This window comes from Armigeres subalbatus, chromosome 2 (genome assembly GCF_024139115.2).
Source record: "Armigeres subalbatus isolate Guangzhou_Male chromosome 2, GZ_Asu_2, whole genome shotgun sequence".
NCBI lineage: Eukaryota > Metazoa > Arthropoda > Insecta > Diptera > Culicidae > Armigeres > Armigeres subalbatus.
This window is the reverse complement of record NC_085140.1, coordinates 112,048,477-112,065,044: the sequence shown is the minus strand read 5'-3', so window position 1 is coordinate 112,065,044 and position 16,568 is coordinate 112,048,477. Positions and strand designations below refer to the sequence as shown.

Genomic DNA, 16,568 nt, shown 5'->3' with positions numbered 1-16,568 from the left:
CAATTTCTCGTGACAACGCGGCGGTGTAGCTCATCAAATTGGTAGAAGTTGATCGATGTTTCATGAATCCATGCTGGGTGTTTGAAATGAACGGATACGCTGCATCATACAAAACTTTGTGTACCAAATTTTCAAAAACTTTACTTAAGCAGCACAGAATAGAGATTCCTCTGTAGTTGCATACATTGTTACGGTTCCCAGATTTGTAGATCGGCGTGATTCTTGCGGATTTCCATGTAGCCGGAAATGTCTTATCGCGTATCGAACGATTAAAGATTTTTGTAATCGGATGGGCAAGTGTTGTGGCGCATTTCTTAAGGAAGAGTGGCGGAATACCATCTGTACCAGCGCCTTTGTCGGCGTCGAGATTACACAGTGCTTGTAGTACTTCATTCGTTGTAAAATGAATAGCAGGCAAAAAAAATATCGCAGTTTTGAACATGTGCAAAACAGTTTCTACACTGAACTGGCGACGCTTTGCTATACACATTTTCAAAAAAATCAGCAAAGAGATCAGCTGCTTCAGAAGCATTTTTGGCCGTGGTTGAACTATAGCATATATTAGATGGAATCCGGCTAGTCGACTTTCGTTGCCTCACGAAATTCCAAAAAAAAAATGACGGGTCTTGCTTAACCTTCTCTTGTATCTCAACGATGTAGCTGTCGTAGGACGATGATAATAGCGATTTATATGAAATTTCAATATCCCGAACGATCTCTCTGTCGTTATTGGATCTTGAGCGATAAAATCGTTTACGGGCTTTCCTCAGACTATTTCGAAGATTTCTTAACTCTGGTGACCACCATGGTTTCTTGGAAACAGGATTCGACTTCAGAACTTTCCTTGGCACGTGATTGTATATGACTGCATTGAGACTATCGTAAAAAATCGAAAGCATTTCATCCACTATCCCTTTCATAAGCTTAGTATCCCATCTGATGAGAGAAATAGCATCGTTCACCTGGCAATAATCGCAAGCTTGGAAGTCGTAAATAGTTCTGTAGTCTATATGGTCTGGTTGATCAGATTCGCAGCCGTCCAGGAGTAAAATATATGGAAAATGGTGATTATCGACCGGAAGTAATGGTGATGAAGGCAGGATGATGTCAACATATTCAGGAAGATTGATGAGACTTTCAGCCCTAGGCTGACTCGTATCCGGAGCAATATATGCGATTTGTTCTATGCGGGGATTTGCCCCTGCGCGTTAATTCCGCGAAGCCTTCCATTTTTTTTCTTTTTTCCGTACCTAATAACAAAAACGAATTCGTCAATTTTTACGGTTTATTGTGATATGTACAATCGATATCATCTTATTATTAAATAAGTAAGAGAGGGATATAAGCCAACGTACTCGTGGTGACTCGAGGTTAGGTTTAAAATGTTTAAGGATAAACGGGGCTTGGGATTCGGGATCAGAGAATTTCGGCTGCTCATCCAGGCATTTAGCGTCAAAATCGATGTGGCGTGTCGTCGTGCTCGGAAACTAGCTCGACTGGGGGCATCTCCTGGATGGCCAGATACTGGAGCTCTACGGTACAGGAAGGCAGATACAATACAAAAAAAAATTAAGAAAAAATTCGGAAGAACAAAGGAACATAAAATGGCCTGCATATAAACAACATCACGATCTCCCAGAACACCTCGAATTTGTCTGAAGGGTTGTTTATCAGGGACTACAAGGGTATCCAATAGTTGCTATTATTTTCCGAGCAGTGCCAAACTACGTGATCGATGTCGTCATAACCGGCACCATACCAACAGAATGTGCTATCGATAAGATTTATTCTGTAGAGATGTGCGTTCAGTTGATAGTGATTGGACATAAGCCTCAACATCACACGAATGAAACCTCGACTTAAGTCCTCACCTCTGAACCACACTCGTCCAGAAACTTTAGGAATTATGGAAAATAACCACCGTTCAAGTTCGTTGTATGTCCAATTCCTTTGCCAAATCTCTGTCAGTACTCTGACGGACTAATGGTTTCCGCACTCGTTGTTTGAGATTTGTCCATTTTTGCTAAGAAAATTATTTTGAGCTTTTTAGTGGAATGTTTTCACCTGTCATAAGACGAGTTTATACAATCCCATTGAATCCCACCACCACCACTTTTGCTAGTGAGTCTCAATGCCGTAGATTGAGCAGTGGGATGAGACTCAAACAAAGGTAAGCTTGAATGATCCTTTGTGATTTGGTCACGTATCTACTCTCTAATGTTTGTAAGAGACTAAGATGCATGTTCAACAGGTTTCTTCGACAGGAGTACCTCGATAGAATTAATACTATCCAGTATAATGAAATAATGGTCTACCGGCTGATTGGGAATTATCCCCAAAACGAAATTAATTACTGCCAGCTCAGCAACGTAAATTAAACCTGAAGTTTTCGGAACGTAGTTGAATTTTTATTGTAAACATTCGTCAAATATTTAATGAGCAGCCCGAGCAGCACATGTCAGGAAAACTGGTTGCAGCAACTTTATAGTAACTTAATCTGATCACATATGAGTTGTCGCAACCCATGTGGAACATGCGTGCTGCTAGGTAGTGATTCTTTGGTTTTTGAATTTGACTTCAACTTATATGACTAACAGAAAGAATAGACTACGAGGACTAGGATTAAAATACACCCAAAATGATCATATCGCACTCCGATATTAAAATAAAATACTGCGTGCAAAAAAACTTCAATTAACAATGCGACTCTCTTTAACAACAAAATTTACGGTTTGTTATTCTTTTTCATTCGGCATAGGGTGATAGTGAATTGAATGAGCAATTACCCATTTACCTATGTTTCTGTGTCGAGGCTGCTGTGTGATACGCGCCAAGCTTAATTCTGCGCTGCTCTGTCTGCACATTTTTCCGTGCAAAGTGCGTAATAAGACAGGCACGTCGTCGGCCAGATAGTGCGGTTAAGTGCAAGTGCATGTTTAGCGAATTATTTCGCTTCAGGCGCTGGGGCTGTGGTATCATTCCACGGCGGATGCCTATCCGGCTGTCTGTCGATATGTCTAGGCTTTATGCTATTTTGAGGGAACATTCAATACACACGGTCGGTAGGTAACTGCTAAGTCACACCGAGGGCAGCGCGATCGAGTGGAGAAGGATAATTAATTTGCGAACGGAATAAATGTAGGTCAGTCCGATATTGGAAGGGCGTACCGTATAAATTGATAATGCATCTTGAAATGTTGAAGGCTGGTGCCAATTTTCCACAAGAAAAAAAGATGGATGTTGTTTATTTATGTTATTAAATTGAACTAAGTCAGGCGACGTGCAGCGCAGTGTGAGTTTTACGTAATTGCTTGTTCTCCTCTCTTTTCATTGGCATTACATGCCCCACTGAGACAATGCCGCCTCGCAGCTTGGGGTTCATCAGCACTTCCACAGTTATTAACTGCAAGGGTTCTAAGGTCTACCAATTTTGCATACGTACATCATGTGGCTAATGATACTTTTATGCCCAGGGAAGTCGAAAAAATGTCCTAGATCGGGCCGGGAATCGAATCCAGCCTCCTTCAGCATGGTCTTGCTTTGTAGCCGCGCATCTTATCACACGGCTAAGGAAGACCCCAGCACTTATTCTTAACATTAAATAACAACTATTTTGCCGCTCTACGCATAATTGTCCCATGTTACCTTTGTTAAAAAAAAATCTATCTCGCTTTAATTTGACCCACTATTTTTAGAACCGTTTGGTTCTAAACATTTTACCAATATTTTTGAAATGTAATGATCGTAAGCAATAATTCCCCAGAACATAATACGAATCACTACGTTTTTCAGTCTCCATTATCATCAAACATCATCATTTTTTCGGTGGCGAGTTTGAGCTTTTTTATCAAAAGTAACATGGGACACTTATGCGTAGAACGTCAGTATAAGACTTTAATCGATTTAGATTATATTCAATTGATTCATGATACCTAAATCAGATGGGACTATGTAAACATTTAAATTTTGGATCACAAGATCTTTGTTGCTATGACAAAACTGAACCTTAAGGTGATTATACAATAAAGCCAGAAATCGGCCATTCTGTAAACCACGTGCTTTTCCAATATTTTTTCAAGAGCACGAAATGCAAGAACCATAACGTATATGGGGCTGAAATAATGGTAGATCGTTTGCTTAGTTATGCTTTATAATCATAATTTGTGTTTCGGCACTGTACAAAAACTATCACGCCAGATTTGGGCTTTTGGAAATGTATGAAGATAAACGTGTGGTGAATTTGAAATTCACCACGGGCTTCATTCTATAATCACCTTAAACATAAGAGTCTATTGGGATAGAGGAATGGTATGTATTTGATAACCGATTCATATGAATTCTTTCGACATGTTTTACACTATAATTTCTATATTGTATGCATCGTGTACATCGAGATCGAGGTAAACTCATATAATGGGTAATTGTTTGAACAAACAAATTAAAATCTAGATATATATTTGTAACACTCCAATAATCGGGTCGCAGCCGATTCTCTCGCAGCATGGCGATTAAACGCTTCGCATTCACAATCACCATGGCCACCAAGTCTTTCAGATTGCTACTTAATTGCGTGTGTCTGGGAAAACAATTTTCTACGAAGATTGTTACATGGATGAATCGCGATGAATTGAGCTCGAACATGGAAAACTTTAGAATTAATGAAAATGTATAGAACTACTCTCCGTCTAACGCTGACCGTTTCCTCTCCATCAAAACATCCCACAAATTGCATGTTTTACATTGGATGATTACCGAACGCAACACTCACCAGCAATCATTGCTTGTTTCTTCCATTTCAGAAGCCGCCCATCAAAGGGGAACGCCAACCCTAATCAACGACGCACTGCCTCCAGGGAACATCCGATCTGGGCTGTGCGGTTGCTTTCGCGCTTGCACTTGCACATTCTGCAATCAGCCTCGCACGCAATCAGAAAAGTAAAACCAAGTTGTAATAACAGTGTTCGCACGGGAGACCGCCAGGAATAGGCCTCCCGGAGTGGCAGGTTATTGTGCAGCTGGGGTCTCTAAAAGTCAAGAAGAACGACACAACAAGAAGAAAGTTATTATGTTCCCATCCCCATTTCGCTCTCTATACCACTGAACAAAGACCGGGTTGGGTACTCTTTTGCTATTATACGCCCCTTGTCTAGTGATCGCGAAAGTAAACCCGTTCAAGTGAAACCCCCTTAGTGCAAGTAATTGACCCATAAAGGAGAAAAAGTGGGCTCAACACGTGCTGGCCCCAGCATCGGCCCACCGCCAACGAAGCCAGCGACGACGCATAATTTCCCATTTCTTTACATAAACAGTGGTAGGAAGTGCCAACGATAATAAAGCAGTTTCTATGAGCGTTCCAACGGGAAGAGAACGGGTGAACCTTCCAGCTGCCGAGTACGAGGAACTAGACCTGCTGTCAGCGTCGTTGACCGACGACGACGAGACGAACCAGCGGCACCACCACCACAATGAGCACCAACTCGCCCGGAACGCCGAAGAAATGTCGGCTGATACTGCAGCAGTGCCTGGCGATTCAGCTGACCAAGCCGGGCAACCCGCCGGAGGATTTCTGGATGTACGATAGCGGCTATACGATATTTCAGGTGAGTTGCTACATACATGCTGGGACCAGTGCAGTGATATGGAATGGCGAGCTGTTTATTTTCATTCCTGTTCCATCTTAAAGCTACCTCCCACCATCATTTTGATATTGGCCCTGACGAAAGCGAGAAAACAAAATGGGGAAGATCCATAAATTACGTAACGCAATAATGACCATTTTCACCCCCCTGAAATACCCGGAAATTTTGTATGGGTCGTCACATTTGCAGCAATCCCCCTCCCCTTCTAAGCGTTACGTATTTTTTTATTTCACCCGACAAGGGATATAGGACAATTTTAAAATGCTTATTAAAGCGGTGAAACACATTTTAGCCGAAAATTGTTCAAGAAATTTGAAACACGAAAATTGATTTATTTTGATTGAAAAACCATGTGTAGATAAGGCGCCTAACATGTAGTTTTTTTTTAATTCTAACCCTATGTATTTAAAAGTTTTCAACATATCACTGTTGATAACATTTTAAAAGCATTATAAAATATACTTCCTATACTTCACCATGTTGAAAAACAGTGATTTCACGCACACGTCCGTCGCCACTAGATGGCAACAGCGCGGCTGCGTCAAAGCGAATTAGACATTAATTGAACCGTTTGTTTGAGAAACTGCATATGTGCACTAGAGTGGGGCGCAGTTATATGGAAAAACGCAAACTTCGTCCGATCAAGGTTTTTCTGAATCGTTTTGCGACCCCAATCAACTGTGCAAAATATGGGCTCGACTGGTTGCGACCTCGCATCGCGTTTTAAATTTACATGAAGATAAGTATGGGAAAACGTACTTTTTTACATTTTCGCTATTAGCGGCTTCAATTTATCATCAATCACGTGACTCAATACGTTAGCATATAGCCTGTAAGATGCCGAAAGACTTTGCCGAAGAAGGTACATAGCTGGAAGGTCTACACAAAATGTTATTACGTTTCGAAAATTGATTGTTCAAACCATATGCAAGAAATTAATGTTTCTGCCAGCACTACTGGACGACCTATGGTTATCGAAGGGCAAAACCCATCTTCCTTCTTGTCGGATTTTTTTCTTTGTGAAATGATTCCGGATAGCTCCCATTAACTCTAAAGCCCTATAAGATCAATTATTTTGAAATAACACTCAGTTAAATTATTGGTCTACGTAGTTCGGCAGTGCTGGCAGAATAAACGATTTTTTGCATATGGTTTGAACACTCAATATTCGAAGCGTTATAACTTTTTTCGTGGACGTTCCAGCAACGTGCCTTCTTCAGCAAAGTTTTTCGGCATCCTTTGGGTTATACTTTAACGCAATGTGCCATTTGGTTTACGATGAACTGAAACATCTAGTAGTAGAAATTCATTTCATCATTTCATCAATTCAATTCATCATTCGAAACCACTCAGCTTGATGCATATTTTTTTAGCAGGCTGGTAGAACAGGTGTACCAAAAGTTCACGAGACGCCCCTGGTATTATGGACCCGCGGGTGGCCATAATAGGCACGTTAGCTACATAATTTTAAAATGCTTTCTTTATTGGTAAAAATTAATGTTTTGGCTAGTCTTTGTGTACGAAACACGATACTGGTACCTGTTGCATGTCATCTGGTGCAGCAGAACTACAATTTGTCAAGAGGCTCGCTCTAGCGGAGCGACTGAAGTAAATTTTAGTCGTTAAGGGGTCCACTACTAGCACTAACTCCCTATATCCTCCCGAAAATATATTCTTGTTAACATTTACTCCTGAAGGAGTAACAAAAAACCTTCAAGTTTGACTGCTCAAGTGTTTTCTTTCAATAGAGCAATCCGGAGATAAAGCTGATATTTCGTGTTCAGATATTAATTGAATCGAGCAAGAGCAAGAACTTAAAGCCGAGCTTAAAGTAGTGGAAATAATCCCTTCGAGTTAGAGTCGAAAACAATTAGAATTCTCCAAAGTTTTCTGTATTCAAACAAGTATTTTAAACATGAAAGTAAGATACATATATGTGATCGCATATATTTCCAAATTCTAGCTTGCCGAGACCGATTTTGGAACCTGGAAAACCCTGGAAAACTCAGGGAATTTCCCGGATTTCGAGTAGACACCCTGGTATAGGTACACACCATTCAAATCATTGGACTTCATGACAGCTGTTTTGTTTTGATGTTTTCCCTCATTCAACGCACATTATGTGTGATTTGTTCTATGTGGGGATTTGGAGTTTCGTTCTATGAAACATAAAACTCCTGACAAATATAAGCTCTATTCAAGTTATATTTGCTATCATTTATACATCATTTCATGGCAATTTCATCAATTGAGCGATCGTCGGAAAGCCTCTGGGGAAAGCCTGAACATCCGTAAAAGTGTATAATTTGTAATGTTTATCGTAGAGCTCCGTGATTTTTTTTTTTTTTCGTTGCGATTCATAAAACAAAATTGTGTGTGCAATCAATAGTGAAAGTCATCTGTGACGGTCATCCGCAAAATGGCCATATTCCAAAAGTTCATCACATAGCTTCGCAATTATTTCGTAACCATACATACCCTAGATTCATACCGACTATGTATAAGTGTCACCTTGAGTGTCACTAATAACGGACAAACTTTCGTAAAATTAGCCAATTCCAAAAGTTCATTGTATTAAGTGCACTCAAAACTTTAAAGTATGTGTGAAATTGAAATGAAATTCTTCTGAGGCCCTCGATGACCACAAAATGGTCTTCCAAAAGTCGGCAATTTCTTCAGAATCTTTCAAGTCTTAGTTTATCCTAAAGCTTTACAATTTAATCGTTACCATGCATACTGACCATTTGTGTATGCAATCAATAGTGTAAGTCTTCTGTAACTGTCAATGGTTATCTAAAGTTTATCCGGGAAGTTCCAGTTAGCTTCGAAACGCCATCCTAGAGCTTCGTGATTTTTTCCTAAACGTTCATGTCGTTGACGTATGTGTGCGAACAATAATAAAAAACATCTGTGCCATTAAAATATCATAATTAGGCTGACCATACGGGACAGTCCCGTTTTTTAGACCTTATTGTGCTGTCCCGTCGTAATCTAAAAAATCCTCAATTTGTCCCGTTTTTTCATTGATTCTTCCAAAGAGCTCCAAAAGGAACCGGTAACTTGGTAGGCAAGTATATCCAGAAAATTGGGCCACGCTTCAACTTTAATAAGAGAATTTAATTTTCAGATTAAGCTCATTTTCGAATTTTTTTTACACCTTGCGAAGTACGTTAATTCTTTTTTTTTTTAATTAATTGCATATTATTCGGCAACTCCAGACCACTTAAAGGTCACGTTTGCGGAAAAGCCAAGTCCACCGTCATTAGTCGTCTGAGTACACGTGACCGCATGCGTAGGACACAATCACACTCATCAAATGCTTTAGCCAAAGCAGCAGACAAGTGTGATTGATTCGCACTCTATGCAAATCCACCCAGCCCGTTGTTGGGGGCATAGAGTGTGATGTTTCTCGAATAATAAACAAGTTGGCTTGCTTGACTGTGGATATACAACAGTAAAGCACATGTGAAGATTGGACAAATCAAGCATCCGAAAGATATTCAATTTTCAAACAAAGAGCTAATCGCGGTGAAGGTTGGTACTCGGATTCTGATGGCTTTTCCGCAAACGTGACTTTTAAGTGGTCTTGTTGTGTAGGGGTTATCACGCCTATCTAGAGACTAGGAGGTTGAGGGTTCGAGTCCCTCCAAGACACGTGGATTCTTTTTCGCAAATTTCATATCACGATTAATGTACACTCCTTGGGCTCTCAACGTCTCGGGATGGGACACAGGTTTTAGTCGAAACATGCGCTGTGCATATGCACAGACAAGATATTTAACAAAAAAAAACTTTTTTTTTCAAATCTGCTTTACCTTATATTTTTCAATCAAACGAAACATTAAGAATCATTCAAAGTCTTTCTGAATGATTCAGAATATTACGAATTCATCCACTGTAAAAAAAACGATGATAGGGTAGAGAACCATTTGGGCAGCACCCCCTATTCCCGTCAGCAACGTTCATTACTCGAGTGCATTACAACCGAATTACTTGTTTTTTAGTACATGATTAGTTTCTGTCGATATCTGTACAAACAATCAAGCCATTTGGTTGGAACGCGGTTGAGTTATTAACGTTGCGGACGGGAATAGGGGGTGCTGCCCAAATGGTCCCGCTCCCTATTAAAAATAATAATACGCAATAAATTAGCTGAACAAAATAAATCGATTTAAAGGCAGTTTCAAACCGAGTGAAAATTGGTCGGATTTCGGTCTTCACTTACTGTAATGCTAGTTTACAGATCAGGAGCTTCCATATGTGTGGGCCTTTTTGGAAGCACATGAGAATAAAATTAGTGGATAAGACTCACAAGATGTGATGCTACTTTTAGCATCATTTAAATCAATTTCGATCAAAAAGGACTGTGAATTGGTTAGATTTGATATTTATTCACAGGCGCCAACCATATTTATTGAAATAATTAAAATAACTTCTTATTAATGTTCTTAGCTTGATGAGATTCTTCTTATTCTTATCCGCAGTACTCACTTATATTTACAGAAAAAGGTTTTGGCACGGGAAATCAATAATCCCACCCTAATACTCTTTTCGTATTTGTCTTTTAACATTTTTTACTTAAATTTTTTTTTACCTCTCTAATGCCCACACCGGCTTTAAAGGCTGGTTTACAGTTCGGAAAACATGTCACGGGATTTGGTTTCCCATGCAATTTAAAGGGATTTAGAAAAAAGGATGAGGAACCAACTCCCGTAACCCGATTTCCGAACTTTAAACCTGCCTTCAGGAAGTATACTTTGACTATTTTTTGTTATCTTCAATTGTTCAGAATAGGAAAGATTTTGATATTGGTCAGTAATAAAATCCTTAGACCTCAATGTATGTTTAAGAGTGAATAACAATAAATTCTCAAAACAGAACAACTTTGTCAAAGACACCAGGAGGGTGAAGCGTCTCTCATCCGCGTCTGTCATCCAACATCGTTTTTGGTACTTCTATTTTTGGTACCCAGTTTCTGGGTGGTATACCCGAATTCAGATGCTCATTTTGGGTGATTAGTTTGTACGCAGTTAGTGCTAATTGTTGGCAATTAACTTTTCCTGGCGAAAACTTGCAATTGGTTGAGGTAAATCGACACTTTTGTGTTAGTATGGCGTTTTTATGTCGAAAAGAAGCCAGTCGATACTTTCGAAGCTTTGTTATAATGAAATCATCGAAATTAAAACAAAAACATTGGACGCCATATTGAACGAATGGTCGGTAGGCGTATTAGTCTTCTCTTCAGCCCCCTGATTGAAACGAACTAAATATGACTCAATTTTAGATAATAGGTCATTTTACGCTGGTACTTCATTTCATTTATTTAGTCTACATCTAAACAGATAACACTGAATTAACAAATTGACGCCACAATACACGGTTCGAGGCCGCATCTCTCCATCCTCGAATACGCCCCACGTTCGCCAAGTCGTTTTGCACCTGGTCTGCCATCTCGCTCGCTGCGCTCCACGCCGTTTCGTACCTGCCGAATCGGAAGCGAACACCATCTTTGCAGGGTTGCTGTCCGGCATTCTTGAAACATGTCCTGCCCATCGTACCCTTCCGGCTTTAGCTACCTTCTGGATACTGGGTTCACCGTAGAGCTGGGCGAGCTCGTGGTTCATTCTTCGCCGCCACACGCCGTCTTCTTGCACTCCGCCAAAGATGGTCCTAAGCATCCGTCTCTCGAATACTCCGAGTGCTTGCAAGTCCTCCTCGAGCATTGTCCATGTTTCATGTCCGTAGAGGACAACCGGTCTTATTAGCGTGTTGTACATGACACATTTGGTGCGGTGGTGAATCTTTTTTGACCGCAGTTTCTTCTGGAGCTCGTAGTATGCCTGACTTCCACAGATGATGCGCCTTCGTATTTCACGACTAACATTGTTATCAGCCGTTAGCAAGGATCCGAGGTAGACGAATTCCTCGACCACCTCGAAGGTATCCCCGTCTGTCGTAACACTGCTTCCCAGGCGGGCCCTGTCGCGCTCGGTTCCGCCCACAAGCATGTACTTTGTCTTTGACGCATTTACCACCAGTCCAACTTTTGTTGCTTCACGTTTCAGGCGGGTGTACAGTTCTGCCACCTTTGTAAATGTTCGGCCGACAATGTCCATGTCATCCGCGAAACAAATAAGTTGACTGGATCTGTTGAAAATCGTACTGCGGCTGTTACACCCGGCTCTCCGCATGACACCTTCTAGCGCAATGTTGAACAACAGGCACGAAAGTCCATCACCTTGTCTTAGTCCCCGGCGCGATTCGAACGAAATGGAGTGTTCGCCAGAAATCTTCACACAGTTTTGCACACCATCCACCGTTGATTGTATCAGTCTGATAAGTTTCACAGGGAAGCTGTTCTCGTCCATAATTTTCCATAGCTCTACGAGTCTATACTGACGTATGCCGCCTTGAAATCAACGAACAGATGGTGCGTTGGGACCTGTTATTCACGGCATTTTTGAAGGATTTGCCGTACAGTAAAGATCTGGTCCGTTGTCGAGCAACCGTCAACGAAACCGGCTTGATAACTTCCCACGAACTCATTCACTAATGGTGACAGACGTCGGAAGTTGATCTGTGATATCACTTTGTAGGCGGCATTGAGGATGGTGATCGCTCGAAAGTCTCACACTACAGCTTGTCGCCTTTCTTGTAGATGAGGCATATGACCGCTTCTTTCCACTCCTCCGGCAGCTGTTCAGTTCCCCAGATTCCGACAATCAGTTTGTGCAGGTAAGTGGTCCGCTTCTCCGGGCCCATCTTGGTGAGCTCAGCTCCGATACCATCCTTACCAGCTGCTTTATTGGTCTTTAGCTGTTGGATGGTACCCTTAACTTCCCTCAAGTTGGGGGCTAGTTGGCTTCCATCGCCCGCCTGAAATGACGTAATCATCTCCTCCGCTGCCTTGACTTTCACTGCCTGTACTCTCAACGCCATTCAAATGTTCCACGTAGTGCTGCTTCCACCTTTCGATCACCACACGTTCTTCCTTCAAGATGCTCCCATACTTATCCCTGCACATTTCGGCTAGCGGCACAAAGCCTTCGCGGGATGCGTTGAGCTTCTGATAAAACTTGCGTGTTTCTTGAGAACGGCACAGCAGATCCACCTCCTCGCACTCCGCTTCTTCCAGATGTTGTTTTTTCTCCTGACAAAGACGGGTATGCTGTCTCCGGTTCCGTCTATAACGTTCCACGTTCTGCCGGGTACCTTGCTGCAGCGCGACCGCTCGCACTGCGTCCTTCTCCTCCAGAATCTGTCTGCACTCTTCGTCGAACCAATCGTTCCGTCGACTTCGTCCCACATACCCGACGTTGTTCTCCGGAACTGCGGGCAGTTGGGTGGATTATGTTTCTATTGTTTTTGAGACATTCTTCCTTGTACAGCTCAAGAGGGGCCCCATCGAGCTCACCCTCTTCCGGCAACGCTGCCTCGAGATGCTGCGCGTATGCAGTGGCGACATCAGGTTGCCGAACATTGTTGATGACGGATAGTTTTGGGTGCAGTTTAACCATCACCAGATATCGGTCAGAGTCGATGTTTGCGCCACGATATGTCCTGACATCGATAATGTAGGAGAAGTGCCGTCCATCAATAAGAACGTGGTTGATTTGTGATTCTGTCTGCAGTGGTGATCTCCAGATGTACCGATACGGGAGGCTGTGTTGGAAGTAGGTGCTGCGAATGGCCATATTCTTGGAGGCGGCGTAATCAATTAATCGTAGGCCGTTTTCATTCGTCAGCCGGTGAGCGCTGAACTTCCCAATAGTCGATCTAAAACCCTCCTCTTGGCCAACCTGAGCATTCAAATCTCCTATGATAATGTTGACGTCGTGGCTTGGGCAGCTGTCGAACTCACGTTCCAGCTGCGCGTAGAATGCGTCCTTATCATCATCAGTGCTTCCGGAGTGTGGGCTATGGACGTTGATTATGCTGAAGTTGAAGAACCGGCCTTTGATACTCAACTTGCACATTCTTTCATTGATCGGCCACCACCAGCTCTGGTAAATGGTATGATGGTATGATTGATCCCTTCTAACAAACCTCCTACAGCGCTACGATGTCGAATCCACGGCCACACACATCGGCGAGTATGCGTGTGCTCCCGATAAAGTTGAGAGTTTTGCAGTTCCACGTACCGAGTTTCCAATCGCTATAGCCACTTTTCGTCGCGGTGGTCTTCGCCGATGGTTCCGGTTCGTACTCTCTTGTTGATTGTTCGTTGCGTGATTTTTTAAAGACTGGTTTGCAGGGCCTGACACCAACCCCCTAAATTTCCGGAGTACTCGGACGATAATCAGCGGACCCTAACATGGAGAAGATACGCTGTTGTGAGCCGCTCCTAACATGGAGAACAGACGCTGAGTAAGATTTTCCCATCCGGAGCGGAGCAAACTCACTTTTCCCTGTCAGCATACATAGTCAGCATAGTTGGTTACCCGATCTTCCCTAAGGTTACTCGTATCCAGGCCAGCGCCATGAGGATGTAGGGATAGGAGTTGCTAGGTAAGAGGGTAAGGACCGCGAGATTCCAAATGATATGAAAACTTTTGAAATGTAATTCAATCTTGCTTGAATGGACTCATGTTGGTTTTTTAATGTCCAGCACATGAGGATTTGTAACCTTTTTACTATAGGATAAATAAAATACTAATGAAGAGCTTTGAAACGTCTTTGGTTCCGGTGGGGCGTTTTGCCAAGACACTTTTTGAAATCCATTTTTCACGACTTTTCAAAACGCTTTGTTACGTGTTCTCAGTAATATTTTTATATGACTGCTCACAGGAAATGCATTTGCGACTTTTTGGACTACCAAATATAATAGAGACCCCATCAACACAACCTTAGTCATAGTGAATCTGGTAGATACTTTGATCTTAACTCAAGATCATTTTGGAGATCATTGAACATAGTCATGGAAACATAGGATCACATACATTATTTGAAGTGGATTAAGTAAATACCGATAATGAGGATATTGCAAAAGTCCTGGTTGATCTGGACCTTGAAGATGTAATATTCCTGGAAACTAATCACTGGCTTTGCGTACAGGATGGCCAAGCTTGATGAAGTGACTTGACCATCAATATTTTTCTGTAAAACCAGCTGAACTTCCTGAAGGAACTTTCTAAGGAATTCCTGGATGATTTCCTGGAGGAATTCTGGAGAAACTTCCGAAGGATTTCTTGAAGAACCTTTCGGAAGAATTTAAAAGGAATTCCTGAATGAACTTAAAAGGAATTTCTGGAAGATCTTCTAGGAGAACTTCCGGGCCATTTTCGGATAAGTTCCTGAAGCAATTCCTGTACAAATTTCCTGAGGAATTCTTGAAAGAACTTTCGAAGGAATGCCTTAACGAATTTCCTAAAGAATAACAAAAGTAACTTCTGAGTAAACTTTCGGAGGAGTTGCTGGAGGGAGGAACTTCCGGAGGATTTCCTGAAGGATCTTCCAAGGCAATTCCTGGATGATTTTTTAAAGGAACTCCTGGAGGAATCTCTGGGAGATCTTTCGGAGGAATTTCTGAAGGAAGTTTCGGAGGAATTTCTATAATAAATTTTTCGAAGCAATTTTTGGATAAATTCCTGTAGGAACTTCCGTAGGAATTCTTGGTGATACTTTCGAAGGAATTCATGGATGGAATTCCAGAAAAATGCCCGAAGGAACTTCCAGAAGAATACTTCAAGAAATAGAACTTCCGGAAGAGATCCTGTAACAACTTAGGGAGGAATTCTTGAAGGATCTCCCAAAGGAATAAATGAAGTTACTTTCGGATGGATTTCTAGAATAGTTCTCAGAAAAACTCCTAGAACAATTTTTGGAGGAGCTTCCGGAAAATGCTTAATGCATGAAATAAGTTCACGTCTGTAGGTCTGTTTGAAACTTTAAAATAACCATCAACACTACTGATTCAGTTAACAATGCGAAATTTATTTCAGTAATAGATTTACAAAGTAATAAACCTATATCTCTCTAATGAAAATTTTAAAATATCAATCTTGACACAAAAACTATAAAGCGCAAAAAAAAACAATGCAATTTTACCTGTGAAAAGCAAATAAACCATTCTCGCTATCACAAACTAGTCGGCGAAAACATTTTTTTCGCGTTTCACTGAAGGTGTTTGGAAGAATGGTTATCAGCATGGTAAAATCAGCACTTCGATATACTTTCGTTTTTCTTTTCATTTTTTGCATCGCAATTCGCAAGGAGAATTAACTTAAACTATTACTCTTTCACTACATGGCAGCACCCAGTAGTACGATAGCAGATTCCCGTATACCGATTGTAGCCGCCGCCAACAAACAAACGACAGGAAAAGCGTGGAAAATAAAAGTGACTCACATTTACCCCTGCCGCATGATATGCTGAAACTGAGAGCAGAAAACAGCAAACCAGCATCCCGATGCAAGTTGAAGTATTTATTATCATCTCGCAGACAGTTAGACGACGGACGACAGAATAAATTATGCAATCTACTGGCTGATGGTGCTCGGCACTCGATATGCGTTTGGTTTTTTTTTACCAGCACCACTGCTGGCATAGATATGCGTTGTAAGCTGTTAAACCTAAGCTACTGCTACTAGTAGCAGGAAAACGGCCCCATTATGTTCAAATCTGATGGGAGATGCATTTTTCTTCTCACACATCCGTCTGTCATTAATCGTTGGTGTTGCATACCCTACCGTACCTGTACCGAACGCCATGAAGCTGTACTTGGGGGTGGATGCCGCTCGAGGTTTTCGCAGTGATTCTCAAATGTTTCACAAAAACAATCACATATATAAAATTAATCGTGATCAAAAGAGAAACAACCCTCTGCATTTTCTTGCGCCCTTTTGCTTGTTCTTGACGAAGTTTACGATCAATTAAGTCATCTCAGTGTCCGCTTCGCAATCTTCATCAACGCAACGTGTAACACCACAA

The 16,568-nt window shown here is 41.6% G+C and overlaps 1 protein-coding gene across 3 annotated transcripts in view; it reads left to right on the top strand.

The window, feature by feature from the left end:
* The window catches only part of LOC134210686 (putative uncharacterized protein DDB_G0282133), a 597,983-nt gene that overhangs the window by 518,562 nt on the left and 62,853 nt on the right, over positions 1–16,568 (top strand). For all 3 annotated transcript variants that reach the window (XM_062686886.1, XM_062686884.1, XM_062686887.1), the window contains one exon: positions 4,800–5,600. In XM_062686886.1, the coding sequence (XP_062542870.1) occupies positions 5,466–5,600 (135 nt within the window). In that variant the 5' untranslated portion in view covers positions 4,800–5,465. The remainder of the gene's footprint in view (positions 1–4,799; positions 5,601–16,568) is intronic.